General features: G+C 42.2%; 1 protein-coding gene across 1 annotated transcript; it reads right to left on the reverse strand.

Annotated features, from left to right (window-relative positions):
* Positions 1-1133: 1133 nt before the first annotated feature.
* On the reverse strand, positions 1134-16773 carry LOC131236240 (calcium-binding protein CML24-like). Its single transcript, XM_058233371.1, has 2 exons — positions 16682-16773; positions 1134-1860 (listed from the first exon to the last, which is right to left on the reverse strand). The coding sequence occupies exons 1-2, from the start codon at positions 16748-16750 to the stop codon at positions 1357-1359; spliced, it is 573 nt and encodes a 190-aa protein (XP_058089354.1). The 5' UTR covers positions 16751-16773; the 3' UTR covers positions 1134-1356.
* Between the last annotated feature and the right edge of the window lie 1704 nt (positions 16774-18477).

The raw sequence follows: 18477 nt of genomic DNA on the forward strand, positions 1-18477 counted from the left end.
CTTATTATTTTGTACTTCATAAAACTACCCCTGCAACCCTAATGGGAAGGATAGGCTATTGTACATGGTCCAAATCGGAACCAATTGAAAAAAGGGCTTGATTCTAAAGCCCAGCCCAGCCCTTGGGCCTGATATTTCAGCCCAAGTCCAGCTTGAGGCAGGCAGGAGCCAAAAGCTAGACTGGCTAGCCAAGTCCATTGACAGTCTTCTGTGTGTGTGAGAACAAGGACGGATTGCCTGGTTACCTGGTATCCTTGGTGACCCGCTAGGAAGACCTACCATGATCTATGTGTTCATTTTGACAACTCATTTTAAGCAAACCACACCACACGAAAAAGTGGTGATCGAACACCAACATATGAGAACTTCCGGGGGCTTACAAAAGTTTGGAATGAAGCTGATGTTTGTGTTTTTCCTTCATCCAAGTCTGTATGTCCTCGTTGGCAGGTTGATGACAAAGAAACATTTTCTATAAAATTTTCAATTCTGTTATTTGATAACTTTTAGGAATGAATAGAGATTTTCATACCGACCATTTGAAAAAATATATATATATACAATGGTTTACGTCTCTTACGGTAAGATCAGTTAGAACAGAAAGTTTGAAAAGAATTGAGCAGCTCTGCTAATTTGTATATTAAAGATCTCGCAGGACTAAGATTAGGAGAATCTAGAGTGGGTCCTTCGTGAAATGGTGGTCCTGTCTCTTATCATAATTACGTAAGCTGATGCGTTGATTCCTGATCATGAGCTTGTCTTTGAGATCCCAACACCTCTCAAAAAGCCTTTAATAGTGAAGATATCTTATATGGTCACGTAATGAAAATCAATGTTCACCAAAAGGCCACGCTGGCATTTGTATTTTATTTTGACTACCAATTTGTAGGTCACCCCTCAATGTGGAGCCCACCAGATGATCGGACTAGATCAGCATACCCCCAGTCAGCCACACAAATAGAAATATAACCTTTTTATTTATTACCCAATACAAAGTAATAATACAAATCCATAAATACTAATTAAGGGAGCGAGAGACGATGATACGGTGAAGCCCAAATGTCCGAAATACAGCAGAGCCATCCACGTGGCAAGGTAATTTATCATTCAGGACGGTACGTCTAGTTACCCATGATGGGGATTGCAAATGGTTTGTAGATCGAGGATCCCAGCCATCAGATCAGTGACCTTCAAAAGAAATGGACAAGATCGTCTAATAGGTCTGATCTTAGAAATTTAATCCATCCACAAAAGGGCCCACCAGATGAACGGCCCCGATCGATACTTCACCCTACCAAACACACCGTAGAGAGATGGCTCTACCATTTTCGTTCTCCCCGTATCATCCTCCTAGTAGTTTCACCCAGACTGCAGGTGCATGGTCTTAGTCATCATGATAATGAAATCATCCATGTCCACCTCCCCTTTCCCATCCCTGGCCACATTACAAACCATCCTCTCGCAATCCTCAGGACTCCTCTCTTTCCCCAACCTCTTCAGCAACCCCTCCAGATCCTTTGCGTTAATCCTCCTATCACCGTCCAAATCACACAAGGAAAACGCAGTCTCTATTTCAAGAAGTCTAATGCCTCCTCCGTTGTTGTGCACTTCCATGAACTCCTTAAAATTAATACACCCGTCGCGGTCCGAATCGGCCGCGTTCACCATCTTCTCTGCCTCTTCCGCCATGTCCTTGCCTCGCAATTCTGTCAGCACCTTTTGGAGATCCTTCACAGAGATCTTATTGTCTCTGTCTTTGTCGATCATTTTGAAAACCTCTTTCATCTCGTCAGCATTTGGAATGTACTTCCTTGATAGATTCGATGGTATCCGGCTTTTGCTAGAGGAGGCCCGTGAGAGCACCTTTGATGGAAGCTTCTTCATGTTTTCTATGAATTGAAGGAATTCAAGGATTTTCAGAGAAGATTGCATTCCGGGAGGGTGGTGATGTTAAAATCGGAGGATGAATATTTGCATGTAAGCAAACGATCTCTTTATATATATATATATATATATAGTAGTTTGATTCCTCCTTGGATGAGCGCAAGGCTAGAGGTTCTCGTGTAAATGGGGTATAAGGTGGGCCCCACATCCGATGGAGAATAAGGTGGACCCACATCCAATTCTATTATCCCACATGGTGTGGGACCCGAATTTCCTATAGGGAGCCCGTGCAACAAAAGTTCGTGAGGGGGCCCACCTTGGATGTTGGATCAGCCCATCATCTGCGCCGGAAACGGATTGGCTACTCCCCCTGCCACCAGCCCGGTGGTTGGTGGTCGGTTCTCTGTGGGCCCCACCATGATGTCCCAAAAATGAGAGGGATATAAATCAGTTGGACCACACCACAGGAAAACAATAGTGATTGGATATCCACCATTAAAATCCTCCTAAGGCCCACTTTACTATTTATTTAACATCCAATCTGTTGATTAGGTCATACAGACCCAGATCAAGGGAAAAAACAAAGATCATATTGATCCAAAACTTTTATTGCCCCCAAAAATTTTTTAATGGTCGACGTTCATTCAACACTGTTTCCTATAATGTGGTCCACTTGAGATTGTAATATACATAATTTTTGGTCTCATGTCATAAAATGATCTAAAAAAATATATGAATGGCATGAATGAAACACATACATCATGGTGGGACCCACGGAGTAGCCAATCTGCTTCCATCTGCACCAGCTTATGTTTTTTTTTTTTTTTTTTAAAGATCCAATTCATAGTGAATACACGAACCCTTGACCGGGTGTTAAGACATGAGCTCAAAAATCAGACTGATGACCCCTCCCTTACCCTGGTCGATAACGTAGGTGCTAGAAAAGCTTTGTGGGCACACGTCATGTATTTGTTTTATCACGGTGTCCATCCATTTTTCCGGCTCATCCTAGGAAATAAACCTAGAAATGAGGCAGATCCAAATCTCAGGTGTACTACACACATGAAACAGTGATGATTGAATGTCAACCATTGAAAACTTATTAGAGGCCTTAAAAGTTTTGAATCAAGCTGATATTTGTTTTTCCTCTCATCCAAGCATGCCTATGTGACCTAATCAACAGGTTGGATGGCATGTAAACATCACAGTATGCCTGAGGAAATTTTTAATGGTGAGCATGCAATAACCACTGTTTCCTGTAGTGTGGTCCACTGATACTTAGATCTGTCTAATTTTTAGGTACATGCCCTAAAACTAGCTGATAAAATGGATGGCCAGAGTGGATAAAACACATACATCATGGTGGGGCTCACAGCACCATGTAGTAAGATCTCCATAGTGGAGGGGTCATACCGAATCCCAGTCCTTCAGTGACAGGCATTCCCATTCCGACTTTTTCCCTGTGGTGTTGCCCACATGAGATTTCGATCCACCCGAATTTGTTTTTCCACATCTTAGCATGAGCTGCTGTAAATGATGAATAAAATGTGTCACAAACACATCAGGGTGGTCGAAGATAGATTCATTGCTGCATTGCAGGCAATTCGCGCCCCATTTTCAGTTGGAGTGCAATTTTAGTTCTACATCATTTCCTTGAGAGGTTTGACCATAGCAGTTTGACCTGCGGTTGGTTCGGTGATCCAAACCATTGATCAGGTGAGGTAATCTACAAGGGTGGAATATCCTCAACTTCCATGGTTTAATAAGACAGTCCACACTTAAAGGAAGAGAATCAAAAGATCAAACGATCAAGAGCTCGAGAAAATTTATTTTATTTTTAATCAGATAAATGATAAGTTCCATCATATAAACGGGTTCCAGTAGCTGAACCAATGACCCAGATCGAACGGCTATAGTGGCGGTATCGTATAACAACGTATGTTCACAAACCTCTTTGCAAAATACTCGAGAATCGAAATGCCTTCGCTGTTTCAAAGAGACCAAAGAGAGAATGTATTCTTGAGTGGACCAGATGTGTTGAATTCCCTTTATTCTCACTCTTTCTTATCTTCAGCGATGGAATTGCTTTTCACCCAAACGTGGGGACCGTGGAAAGAGGAATGATCGTGTCCGATGGAAGCGGATTGCGTCATGCATTACGGATTCACGGCATATGTGGGACCACCGTGGTGTATGGGATTTATCCACACCGTCCATCAATCTGACAGTTATGCTCTTCCTTCATCGAGGTCTGTTTGACCTTATGAACAGCTTGGATGGCAACTAAACATCACGGTGGACCCTAGGAAGGTTTCGTCGGTGAGGTCATTATCACTGCCGCTTCCTGTGTGTGGTCCCCTTGAGCCTTGGTGACGCAGGGGAGGACGTGAGGTCGAGCACCGTCTCCCTCAAGAGGATAACTATTCCGAATCCACGGAACTTCTCTGGACTCCTCACAGAGACTTCTCGAATCCACGAGGAAAGAAAGCAGAAAATAGAAATAAATTCTAATAAATTCGAAATTGATTGATGAATTAATAAAATCGAGTTCACAACCCTTTAAATAAGGGTATCAAGCAATGGGAAAGAAATCATAATCAAACTACAACTCAAACTCCTAGAATCCGCGACTTACTATAAATAGTAAACTTACTATTTATAGACGGTCGTGATGTCTACTAGTGCGCAAGGTTTTTGGCCAAAAATAGTAAGTGTCCTATTTGGCTTCACCAAACCGTTCCCCTAATTATTCTAAGCTCTTTTCACGTTGGGCGCAACTCCTAAAGCCCAACGGATGAAGAGTTATAGTCAAACTAAAACTTACTATTTATAGTAAAAACAAAATTAAAATAGGGAAACGACCGTCAATTCAGGGGTTTTTCACAATTCTGGGCTTCATAACCCGGCATAGCCGGGTTGGTTGGCTAAAGTAGCTCGTTCTACCCCAAAATCATATACTTTACGTCGATAACTCATTCCAGATTGTGAGATACGCCCAATCTAAGGTCCGGCAATCCGGATCACTTCTGTCGTCGACCGGGCCTTTTCTGATCCATCTTAGCCATGAAACTGTCTGCGACCCGCTCTACATCAGTCCCCTCCACTTCAAAAGAACTCGTCCTCGAGTTCTCATCATGCGCTGGTTCATGATACTCGAACAAGTCCGCGACGTTGAAAGTCCGTGAGATCGCCATGTCATCTGGAAGATCAACAACATAAGCATTGTCATTGATCTTTCGGATGATTGGTACCGGTCCAATCTTTTTATTCTTCAACTTATTGTACGTTCCGGTTGAAAATCGTTCTTTGCGCAGATGGACCATTACTTGGTCACCCACCTCGAACACTTTTTGTCGCCGATGCTTGTCGGCTTGCTCCTTGTATTTTTCGTTCGAGGCATGTAACTTGGTTTGTACTTCCGCATGAATGCCCATGATCTTGTCAGCCATATGTTCCGCTGCAATGCTCATGCCTGGGAGCTTGGGCAGAGGGACCAAGTCTAGTGTGTGGCGAGGGACTCGTCCATAAATAACTTGGAATGGGGATTTTCCTGTCGAGCGGTTCACCATGTTGTTGAATGCAAACTCCGCTTGAGACAAAGCCAAATCCCACTGCTTCGGTTTTTCTCCTGAAATACATCGAAGGAGGTTTCCCAACGTGCGATTCACAACCTCAGTTTGCCGGTGGTAGGCGCTGCTGAACTGAAGTCGTGTATCGAATCGAGTCCACAAAGTCCGCCAAAAGTGGCTTATGAACTTCGTGTCACGGTCAGAAGTAATAGTCTTAGGAACCCCATGTAGCCGCACAATTTCTCTGAAGAATAGATTCGCCACGTGTGTTGCATCGAGAGTCTTTTTGCATGGAATAAAGTGCGCCATCTTGGAGAAACGATCTACTACCACGAACACCGAATCCATGCCGCGTTGTGTTCGTGGGAGACCAAGCACGAAGTCCATAGATAAATCCTCCCAAGGGCCGTCAGGCACGGGTAACGGAGTGTAAAGGCCTGTATTATGAGATTGCCCCTTAGAGGTCTGACAAATATAACAAAGTTGGACGGTCTTTCCCACATCACGTATCAATTACCGCCAGTAATACCGTTCTTCCACAAGAGCTCGCGTCTTGTCTCGCCCAAGGTGTCCACTGAGGCCACCTCCATGTAGCTCTTGGATTATCTGTTCCCTTAGCGAACTGTTTGGGATGCACAATCGATTTCCCTTGAAAAGGAACCCGTCTTGCATATGTAAGTCGCCAGGGTGACCTTCTTGGCATCTAACCCATACGTCCTTGAAGTCGTCGTCGTCGGCATATATGTCTTTGAGGCGCTCGAACCCGACAACCTCATTGCTCATAGTGACTAACAAAGTTGCACAGTAACTCAGTGCATCAGCTACTTTGTTCTGTTGCCCTGAGTTATGTTTTAGTACGAATGTGAATTCCTACAAAAATGAGATCCATCTAGCATGCACATAGTTAATGTTAGCTTGACTATTAATGAATTTGAGAGCTTGATGGTTCGTGTAAAATATGAATTCCCCTTGAATAAAATAATGTCGCCAATACCGCAGTGCCTGAACCACTGCGTATAACTCTATCTCATATGTAAACCACTTCTTACGTACATCACTAAGTTTCTCGTTGTAGAAGGCTACCGGCCCACCCTCTTGAGACAAAACTCTCCCAATTCCGACATATGAGGTATCACATTAGACTTTAAATAGTTTGTCGAAGTTGGGAGTACAAGAACCGGGGTTGTGGATAATCTACGCTTGATTTCGGCAAAGCTCCTGTCGGCTTCGTCAGTCCACTGAAACTGCCATTTCTTCATGCAATCTATGATTGATGATACAATGGTATTGAAATTTTTCACGAACCGATGATAGAATGTCGTCAGTCCATGAAAACTTCGCACTTTGTGAATATTTATAGGAACCGGCCATTCTCTGATTGCCTTCACCTTTTCCTCATGCACCCGAATGCCCGTGGATGTTACGACAAAACTCAGGAACAATAGGTTATCAGTCATGAAGTTGCACTTTTTAAATTGAGGTACAGCTTATTTTTAGTGACTTGAAGGACCTTTTCGAGGTGTTCCATATGGGTGGTTTCGTCTTGATCGTATATCAAAATATCATCGAAGTAAACCACAACGAACCGCCCAATGAAAGGTTTCAGAACTTGGTTCATCAATCTCATAAATGTGCTAGGCGCATTCGAAAGCCCGAAGGGCATGACCATCCATTCGTATAATCCTTCCTTGGTTTTAAAGGCTGTTTTCCACTCATCACCTGACCGTATTCGAATCTGATGGTAGCCGCTCCTTAGGTCCAATTTAGAGAATATTTTTGCACCCTCTAGCATGTCCAGCATATCGTCCAACCGTGGTATAGGAAACCTGTATTTTATGGTGATTTTGTTGATGGCTCGGCTGTCAACACACATGCGCCAACTCCCATCTTTCTTTGGAGTTAATAGAGCTGGTACAGCACATGGACTCATGCTCTCCCGAATAAGACCCTTACGGATTAACTCCTCTACTTGTCCCTGCAGAATCTCGCACTCATTCGGACTCATTCGATAATGGGGACGATTCGGTAAACTGGACCCAGGGACAAAGTCGATATGGTGTTGGATATCCCGCATGGGGGGTAACCCATCAGGAAGGTCATCGGGCCAGATTTCCTTGAATTCATGTAACAGGAGCCTTAGTATTTCAGAGATGTTGGTAGGCTCGAGTTCTTCCCCTTTTACAATTAATGCATAAGTCTGTCCTGTTTCCTTTGATTCTTCCACGAAGTCCCGTATGGTTAAGAGAAAACGGCCCTCCACTTTAGAAGTTTCAGGTGGTCCCTCTGGATCCATAGGGGCCAATATGGTCTTTCGGCCGTCCTTGACGAAGATATATATATTATCTCGCCCTTTATGAGTGGCATCACGGTCAGATTGCCAGGGCCGACCGAGTAGTATGTGACATGCTTCCATGTCGACCACATCGCATACTACTTCATCCTTATAATATTTGCCAATTGAAAAGGATATTGTGCACCGTTCAGTTACCTTTGTTTCGCTGACCTTCTTGATCCAACCGATTGTATATGGAGAGGGATGACGCTCCGTTTTCAATTGTAATTTTTCCACCATGACCTTGGAGACGATGTTTTCGCTACTCCCACTATCAATGATCACATCGCAAACTTTTCGATTCACCGTACACCTAGTGCGGAAGATGTTATGCCGCTGTGGATGCACTTCTTTTCTTGGCGCATATAATAGTCGCCTCACGACAAGCGACTCGCCGTGATCTTGCTGAATCCAACCTGAATCATCTGCCTCGTCCTCGGTGGTATGCTCCTGTTCTTCAATATCTGGATCTTCATAAGCGTTATCAGCACTACCATCATTGATGGCGAGGTTTGCCACTTTTCGCTGGGGACAAGTATTTGATAGGTGGCCCGGTTGGCCACAACGATAGCAGTTATCGGGCCTTGGCCGAGCATAGGGGTTCGGGATTCTACTTGGACCAGCAGCAGTCGATACGCCCCTTTGGGGTCTAGCTTGACCACTTCCCTGATCTCGGTTCTCAAATGTAGGAGGTTGAGTGCGTGCTCCTACGGGCTCCTTCCCCTTAGGCTGTGCAGTTCCCTGGGGCGACTCGCCGCGACGTAGGATAGGTCCGTGTGTTAGGACGTTCAAGTTGCACTTCGCACGAGTAGCCAACTTGATCGCATCATTCATCGGCCAGACGGACTGCATCTGGACGCGATCCTCGATAGCCATACGCAATCCACCGTTGAATCGGGCGACTTGCCGCGATTCAGACTCTCGACCAAATCGTTACGCGCGAAGCGGTAAAATTCTTCTGCGTATTCTCTCACCGACCGACTACCCGTCGACAATTTTGGTATTGTTGGAATAATACCCGATCGTAATCGCTAGGAGGAATCGGCACGTAGTAGCCGCTTCATCCGCGCCAGTGCGGATTGGTGCTTTCATCTGTTTGGTTCGCGCGAGTTGCAGTTGTTCCCACCAAGCTGAAGCTCCTCCTTTCAACTTGTAGGCCACAAGCTTGACCTTCTTTGCTTCAGGGATGTCCATATAGTCGAAAAATCGCTCAACTTCAGAAAGTCAATCGAGGAAATCCTCAATGTGTAGTTGGCCATTGAAGCTAGGAATATCAACCCTCATCTTGAATTCTCGATCCGTTCGATCTACTCGATCGCCGCCATGTCTGGGGTGTTGGAAGATTATGTCGTCAATTTCCTCCTCACTGGAGCCCCCTTCCTCAGGAATGACCCTTGGATGTACTGCCGGTACTATCCTGCGATCAGGGCGATTAATTGGGGGTGGAGGATTGCCACCAGGAACACGGAGTTGCCTTAGGTTTTCCGCCAAGAGATCCGCTATGCGGTCGATGGAAGCCTGCAGCCCTTGCATGGCTTGCTGATTCTCTCGTTGCGCTACTTCAAAAGCTGCCGCCGTTAAAGGTAAATTCCCTGGAGCACCGCCCATGGGATTGTTGCCCGACCCGTCGTTAGAAGCCATCAATCCGAGGAGAAACCTCGCTTTGATACCAAACTGACGCAGGGGAGGACGTGAGGTCGAGCACCGTCTTCCTCAAGAGGATAACTATTCCGAATCCACGGAACTTCTCTGGACTCCTCACAGAGACTTCTCGAATCCACGAGGAAAGAAAGCAGAAAATAGAAATAAATTCTAATAAATTCGAAATTGATTGATGAATTAATAAAATCGAGTTCACAACCCTTTAAATAAGGGTATCAAGCAATGGGAAAGAAATCATAATCAAACTACAACTCAAACTCCTAGAATCCGCGACTTACTATAAATAGTAAACTTACTATTTATAGACGGTCGTGATGTCTACTAGTGCGCAAGGTTTTCGGCCAAAAATAGTAAGTGTCCTATTTGGCTTCACCAAACCGTTCCCCTAATTATTCTAAGCTCTTTTCACGTTGGGCGCAACTCCTAAAGCCCAACGGATGAAGAGTTATAATCAAACTAAAACTTACTATTTATAGTAAAAACGAAATTAAAACAGGGAAACGACCGTCAATCAAGGGGTTTTCGCAATTCCGGGCGGCGCAACCCGGCGTAGCGGGGTTGGTTGGCTAAAGTAGCTCGTTCTACCCCAAAATCATATATTTTACGTCAGCTAACTCATTCCGGATTGCGAGATACGCCCGATCTAAGGTCCGATGGTCTGGATCACTTCTGTCGTCGACCGGGCCTTTTCTGATCCATCTTGGCCATGAAATTGTCCGCGACCCGCTCTACATCACTTGGATCTACTTCACTTTTGAGATCATAGCCTAAAATGATCTGGAAAAATGAATGGACGGTGTGGATAAAACCAATACATAACGATGGGCCCCACTGAGCCCCTGCTTGACCATTCGATCCAACCCATACATCATGTCCGATGCATCCCGGTGGGAACGACGTATGGATGTTCCCTGTCCATATAGGTGGGACCATGATGGTAATCCAGATCCTAGATCGTTTATCTGAGAGGAATTAACATGGATGGAGGATTCCGTGAAAATATAATTGATTCTAAGATCCTGATGCTGTGGTCACTGTCTCATGATGGAATGGTTAATGTAAATACAGCGAGGATATGGAAATAGATAACGTCCAAGATTTGATAGAATGTATTTTCTAATGTTGAATACTTTTGCAGCATCCACACCTAGAGGAAGGCCCATCGGATAAACGGTCCGGATGCGGAACATGTTTCCATTTGTACGCATGGGCACAATAGCCGTATGCTATAAGGTGTTCTTCACATAACTCGTGTTTTTCAAACTTAAGTATTTTAGCCTTAGAATATATTTTTTTTTCATTTTTGTGAGGACAAAAATGTTCATTTGTTGCTCTTGTCTTCAAAGGAGAAAGGTTTTTGAAATTGAGACATAAGCCCACCAAAACAAAAATTTGTCCATCCCGTGACCAATCTAATTCGTTCATTTTAATCGGACAGTCATAAACCAATAAATTTTCTAATTAAAGCTCATTATGGCTTATAGTTACACTAACATTGTGTATTAATTATGAATGGTTTCCTCCGGTGCAGTTTATTTGTGATGAGTTTTTCTTTCAAATTTGGACTGATAACATAAAATTAAAACCCCTTACATGTGGATATGATGAATTTACTTCAAGACAGTCCAATGGGCCCCATATAAGATATAGATGGGTTTGTTTCATGAGATGAGGAAAGGGTAACACCCACTAAGGTATTGCTTAGGTAACATGTAGTCCGCTCATATAAGATATGGAAAGAGAAGAGTCCTTCCTCTGGCCATGTGCTTTGATGGCCTTACTCTGCAAGAGAAGCAATTTTTATAATTACTGAGAGCATGGCTTTTACACTCCAAAATTCGATACTCGAGTTGGTCAAGCCCAAACTCGAATTTCAAGACTATGAGTTGTATATAAACAAATTATACATCGCAACTCATATAATTTTCATATATTTTCAAGGCAAACAGAGTAACTAAGAGGGGGTAAACTAATATCATTTTTATAAACAAATATTCCACTAAATTATCATCAAGTCTCAATTACATTAATATAAAATACATTGAATAAATAAGAGGAAAAGTCTTCAATCTTTTTCATCTGGCTCTTCGTACATATACCTCATAAAACAATCTATACGGATATGAGCGCGGCGGCTCGTAGGGTCACATCATTCTCAAAATTGAAAATTCTATGATAATACCAATATATCTAATTAAAATGAATAGGATTAATTACAAGTATTGAATCGACATTTTACATGACAATAATAACAATTTAGTATTCATAATAATTTTATTTTTTTAACAAAAAAAAAGATGAGACGGTCATCCAAAATCTATTTTGGTTCAATCCAGGGCAGAGCACTTGTGTATGTTGATCCTTTTAGGGAATGACCATCAACAGAGTACCAGTATCGATCTTTTTGGGTAATGACCCTGGACAAAACACCAGTGAATAAACTTTTAGGGTAATAAACAGGGAAGAGAATCTATGTCTACATATCTTTTAAGGAATCACCTAGGGCAAAGCATCCGTGTTTATCCTTTTGGAAATGACTTTGGGCAGAGCTTGTACCGTGTTGATCCTTTCGGGAATAACCCTGTGCAGAACACCTATAAAAATATAACAATCCTTTCAAGGCAGAGCACCCATAACTCAAATAGACAATAATCATCAAATGAATTTATTCTCTAACATGTAACAGGAAACAACTAAATTTAATTTACAAAATATAACAAATACGAAATAATTTCAATATATAATATGCAACAATAATAATAAATCCAATTCAGAACACATAATTATAATTAATTAAATTCAATCTACACGTAATAATAGTTAAACAAATTGTATCTACAACATGTAAAATACCATTAAATGAATTTATTCTACACAATGAAACACTATGAAAGAATATAAATCCACATGTTAACGCAAAGTTACATTGTAACCATAGGGTTTTCAACCGGAAAGATTACCTACCTGCTATCAAAGTGATAGGTTTGATGTGATTATGGATTCTACATGTAGATGGTTCAGGCCCGGTTTTACTTAAACTCAGCTTGACATACTTAAACTAGTAGCACTCAGTAAATGTTTTCAACAAAAAATGATGGCATCCCTACACAAATATCATACATGCTCATTTATTATGTCATACACTAACATTTCTGATTCTCTAATATTAAAATATAAGAAAATGACACGTCAAATCACTGAGTTGACTTAGTAAGTCGACTGGACTCTAGGCTACTCTAACGGAATTAAAGGATGGAGAATAGAAACTTGCCTGAAAATGGCTTGAAGTTGGAATCTAGAATCAGCTCGGATGATCGGACCAGTAGGTCATCGAGTTGGCTCACCGAGTCAACTCAATGAAACAACCTACTTCTCTTCCTTTATTCTTTCTTTTCTTCTTCTTCTTCTTCTTCTTCTTTTCCTCTACTTCCAGAGACATCCAGCAAGAGTCTTGACTACCGAGTTTAACTCAGCCCGATTAAATCCAGTGGGTCAAACTAAATAGCTTGGCGGTGGAGTTCTGAGAACCTAAGCTTAAATAGATTCTGATGTTCTAATATGCATCAGGAGGGCCACATGACGGATGGTTCGGATTGTTGAATCGATGCTACAGCAGGATCAACGGCGGTACTTCACAGCGAAGAAGAATGGTTGGTTTTAATAGAAAATTCCAACTAAGGGAGTATTTCTACAAACAAATGCTAATGGACGATTTAGATTAGTTGTAGGAACTCATGGAAACCTCATATTAGAGTTTGAAAGCATTTTGGTTAGTGAGTTATAAGATTGGAAAGTTTGGTTATGATGCTCTATTGCAAAGAAGGAAATGAAAATATGACATTTTAGTGTCTTTTGATTGGCTACTCGAAGCAAAGAATGCTAGAGTGATAATAGTTGTTGGATGAGAGAGGTTTGATGGCTGAGATTTGAGGGAGGGAGCTTGACAATAATCGAGAATATAAGAAACGCATTGCCGCTACTCAAAACAAAAGGAATTCCTAGTTCAGATAGTTTTAAGGGCACTAGCAAATCTAAGTGGGCTCTATTGAGATAATGAAAAGGAAATACAAACTGTTTAACAGTGTCTACAGACCTAGATGCAAGGAAGTATTGAAAACATTGTAGATAAGCTTCATGGTGGGCCGTAGTAGAAGGTTTTGGGTAAGGGGTTTCAATGGATGGAGTTCCACGATGGTACGGCTCTAACATAAAGTTTGGATCGGTGAGGTGGGTCCCACCATGAAGAATGACGTGCAGAGATGGTCGAGTTGTGCATACGCTTGGCACGGCAAAGAAGGACAGTGAGGAGAGAGAAAATCAGAGAGGGAGTTCGGCGTGAACTGTGACGTAGTCATGTAGGTACATCATTGATTCCTCTCTTCTTCTTTTTTCTATTTTCCTTATAAAAAAAAAAGGGTTGGCCTCGTAAGATGACGTGGTAGATCCCCTCCCTCCATTTACCATAATAAGAGATGGGCTAAAAGATAAGTCTGATCCAACGCTATAGTGGGCCACACCATAGGAAATAGTGACGAGTGAAATGCCCACCATTTTAAAAATGAGTTGTTACAATGGCTGCAGGGTGCTTTTAGAAAAAATAAAAAATAAAAAATAAAACACCATGCCCCCATACAGATGGCACATGCACAGTAACAAGGAGCATCAACGTAGTGACCCAACCCTCAGGTTGATGGGCTACGGTCTCAATGGGCTGCACATGGACAGGTAACCTAAATTTGAGCAAAAAATAAGCAATGATCCCAACCAAATAAACTCACAACCGCATGGATAGGATTGTCAGATTACCCGAGTTTTGGATCTACGGCCCATACACCGATGGCCCACTAGACATACAATGGCAATTTCCATATGCATTTTCCCTTTGCATGCTAGTCAATATCGTAGTACTTGAATGAGAAATGGATTGATAGTCACAAGGAACTTGAGCGAGCATTCCATATGATTTGGGCCCAAATTGGGTAACGCGTCCTACAGATCCTAAAATACCCCTAAAATAGAATTACAAGAACCTTGTATGCATGCAACAATTGGGCCGACTCAATTCATGAGGATCAAAAGTTAGATAGCTCTGACCATCAACTGGACTCCTGTATTGAGTCTGAACTGTTGGTTAATCTTTTAAACCTCTGTTTTTTACTTCAATCATGTGTGGCCCACTAACAAAGAAACATGGGGTGAAAATTCACTGCATCATTCTTCACTGATTAGGTTTCCATGAAGACCAAAGTTTCAAATGAGGATTGTGGTATTCGATCCGGATGGAGAGCATGCATGTAGCCTTGTTAACAGCACTTCTTTTCTCAGTTTAGTATAGAACTGCACAATGCGTGAGTGCTAGGGTATCAACGGGCTGGGCTAAACCCAGCCTGCATTGTTCAACATTGTCCTAAACCCAACCCGGGCCTATGACGGAACAATAGTCCAACCTTAAATGTTTATATATGCTGAGTTCAAACCTGAGTCCAGCCTGAGCCCGAGCCCAAAAGAGAGAAAGAGGTGTGGGTTGCTGTGGAGAGAGATGGGAGGGGTGAGGTTTCTTATTATTTTGTATTTTATAAAACTGCCCGAGCAACAACGCTAATGAGAAGGATAGGCTATTGTACATGGTCCAAATCAGGACCAATTGAAAAACGGACTTAAATCCTAAGCTGAGCCCAGTCCTCGTGCCTGATATTTCAGCCCAAGTCTGGCTTGAAGCAGGAGAGGCCCAAAAGCCAGACTGGCCAGACAGGCCCATTGACAGCCCCTCTCTGTGTGTGAGAAGAAGGACAGATTGCCTGGTTACCTGGTATTCCTAGTGACCCGCCAGGGAGACCCACCATGATGTATGTGTTTCAACTACGTTCATTTTGCCAACTCATTTTAGGGCATGATCTTAAAAATGAGGCAGACCCAAAGCTCAAGTGAACCCACACCACAAGAAAAAGCAGTGATTGAACACCAACATATATATGAGAACTTTGGGAGGCTTACAAAAGTTTTGAATGAAGCTGATATTTGTGTTTTTCCTTCATCCAGTGTATTTGACTTCATTGGCAGGTTGGATCACAAAGAAACATTATCTATAAAATTTTCAATTGTGCTATTTGATAACTTCTAATAATGATTAGAGATTTTCATATGGACCATTTAAAAAGATAATAATAATAAATTACAATGGTTGGTCTCTTACGGTAAGATCAGTTAGAACAGGAAGTTTGAAAAGAATCGAGCAGCTCTGCTAATTTGTATATTAAAGATCTTGCAGGAGTAAGATTAGGAGAATCTAGAGTGGGTCCTTCGTGATATGGTGGTCCTGTCTCTAATCATAATTATGTAAGCTGATGCGTTGATTCCTGACCATGAGCTTGTATTTGAGATTCCAACACCTCTCAAAAAGCCTTGAGTGAAGATATCTTATATGGTCACGTAATGAAAATCAATGTTCACCAAAAGGCCTCGCTAGCATTTGTATTTTATTTTGACCACCAATTTGTAGGTCACCCCTCAATGTGGAGCCCACCAGATGAACGGACTAGATCAGCATACTCCCAGTCAACCACACATATAGAAATATAACCTTTTATTTATTGCCCACCACAGAGTAACAATTCAAATCCATGAATACCAAAGAGTTTTACATTCATTCTTAAACCTAATTAAGAGATCGAGAGACAGTGAAGTCCAAAGGTCCGAAATATCATTCAAGACGGTACGTCTACTTACCCATAATGGGGATTGCAAATGGTTTGTAGATCAGATGATCCCAGCCATCAGATCAGTGACCTTCAAAAGCAATGGACAAGATTGTCTGATACGTCTGATCTTAGAAATTTAATCCATCCACAAAAGGACCCACCAGATGAACGTCCCCAATCGATACTTCACCCTACCAAACAAACCGTAGAGATATGGCCTAGTACTTTCACCCTAGTACTTTCACCTAGAATGTGGGTTCATGGTCTTGGTCATCATGATAATGAAATCATCCATGTCCACCTTCCCTACCCCATAGCTGTCCACATTACAAACCATCCTCTCGCAGTCCTCAGGACTCCTATCTGTACCCAACCTCCTCAGCAACCCCTCCAGGTCTTTTGCGTTAATCCACCCATCACCGTCCAAATCACATATGGAAAACGCAGTCTTTATTTCAAGAAGCCTGATCCCTCCCACCCTGTTGTGTATTTCCATGAACTCCTTAAAATTCAAGCACCTGCCTTCTTATCGAGAGCACCTTTGATGGGAGCTTCTTCGTGCTTTCTATGCGTTGAAGGAATTGAACGATTTTCAGAGAAGAATGCATTCCGGGAGGGTGGTGATGAGTGTTAAAATCGGACGATGAAGATTTTCCATGTAAGCAATTGATCTTTTTTTATATTAGTTTGATTCCTCCTTGGATGACCACAAGGCTAGAAGCTCTCGTGGAAATGGAGAATAAGGTGGACCCACATCCAATTCTATCATTCCACATGGTGTGGGACCCGAATTTCCTACATGCAAAAGTTCCTGTGGGGCTCACCACCAGCCCACTTACATGAAAAGACAAATAAATAAATAAATAAATAAATCCCAATCTAGACGCTTCCTAGGGGCAGCTAAAGATAGAAAAAATCCAAGAAAGAAATCAACTTTTATCTTAACACAGCTAGCAATCTAAACATACAAAAAAAATAAAAAATCTAAACTACCAGCTGGCTCATACTATTATGCACAACTAGCTCACATGATTGTCACACGGTTTTGGATTTGCACAAATCTGCCACTATTTCCAACACTCCCCTTCAACCCAAAACCGACTTCATTCTGAGCACTGATACAAGTCTCCTGAATGTGTCAGTCGGCAATGCTTTGATGAAGATATCTGCCACTTGTTCGGTGGTGTGACAATATTCCAGTTTTACCAATTCCTTCTTTACTTGATCTCTAAGAAAGTGATATCTTGTGTCGATGTGCTTGCTCCTTCCATGCTAAATTGGATGTTTGGCAAGTTCGATTGTCGACTTATTGTCCACGAATATAATAGTAGATTCCTCCTGTGGATGCTTCAGCTCCTTTAACAAATTCCTTAGCCAAATCGCCTCACATATAGTGGATGAAGTTGCCACGTACTCAACTTCACATGTGGATAGGGGGACCACATTCTGCTTCTTTGAATTCCATGTGAATGCCATCGACCCAAGATAGAAAGCATAGCCTGTGGTACTTTTTCTTTCATCTTGGTCACCACCCTAATCACTATCAGAATATCCATACAACATCGCCTCATCATTGTATGGATAAAAAAGACCAAACTCAATAGTCCCTGTGATATACCTCAGTACTCGTTTTGCAGCTAGCCAGTATGACTCTTTTGGGACTTCCATATACCGGCTTAGAAGCCCAACACTGTAGAATATATCTGGCCTAGTGATTGTGAGGTACCTTAAGCTTCCGATTAGGCTCTTAAATAGGGTTGAGTCGACGTTTCTTCCTTCTCCATCTCTTGTGAGCTTCAGGCCTATTGTTACAGGTGTATTTACGGCTTTATAGTCGACCATCTGAAACTTCTCAAGAAGTTCCTTTATATACTTTTTCTGAGATATGTAAATGCCGCCGACTTGTTGCTTCACTTCAATGCCCAAGAAGAAAGACATCAATCCACCATCATCATCTCGAACTCTTTGAACATAGCCTGCTTGAATTCTTCAAACATCGTTTGGTTGTTCCCTGAACAGGAGATCATCAACATATAAACAAGCGATAAGGATATCACCACGAGCATTCTTCTTTATGTAGACCGCATGCTCATACGGACATTTGACGAAGCCATTCTCTTGAAGATAACCTCAATTCGTGCATTCCAAGCACGAGGAGCTTGCTTCAACCCATATAGGGCTTTCTTAGATACACCTTGTGTTCCTCCCTTGCATGAAAAAACCTTCAGCTGGTCAACGTATACTTCTTCTTGAGTACCCCATTTAGGAATGCAGATTTCACATCCAGGTGGTAGATCATCCAACTGTGATGAGCAAGGGAGATAATCATTCTTAC

The sequence above is a fragment of the Magnolia sinica genome, chromosome 2 (genome assembly GCF_029962835.1).
Source record: "Magnolia sinica isolate HGM2019 chromosome 2, MsV1, whole genome shotgun sequence".
Lineage (NCBI taxonomy): Eukaryota > Viridiplantae > Streptophyta > Magnoliopsida > Magnoliales > Magnoliaceae > Magnolia > Magnolia sinica.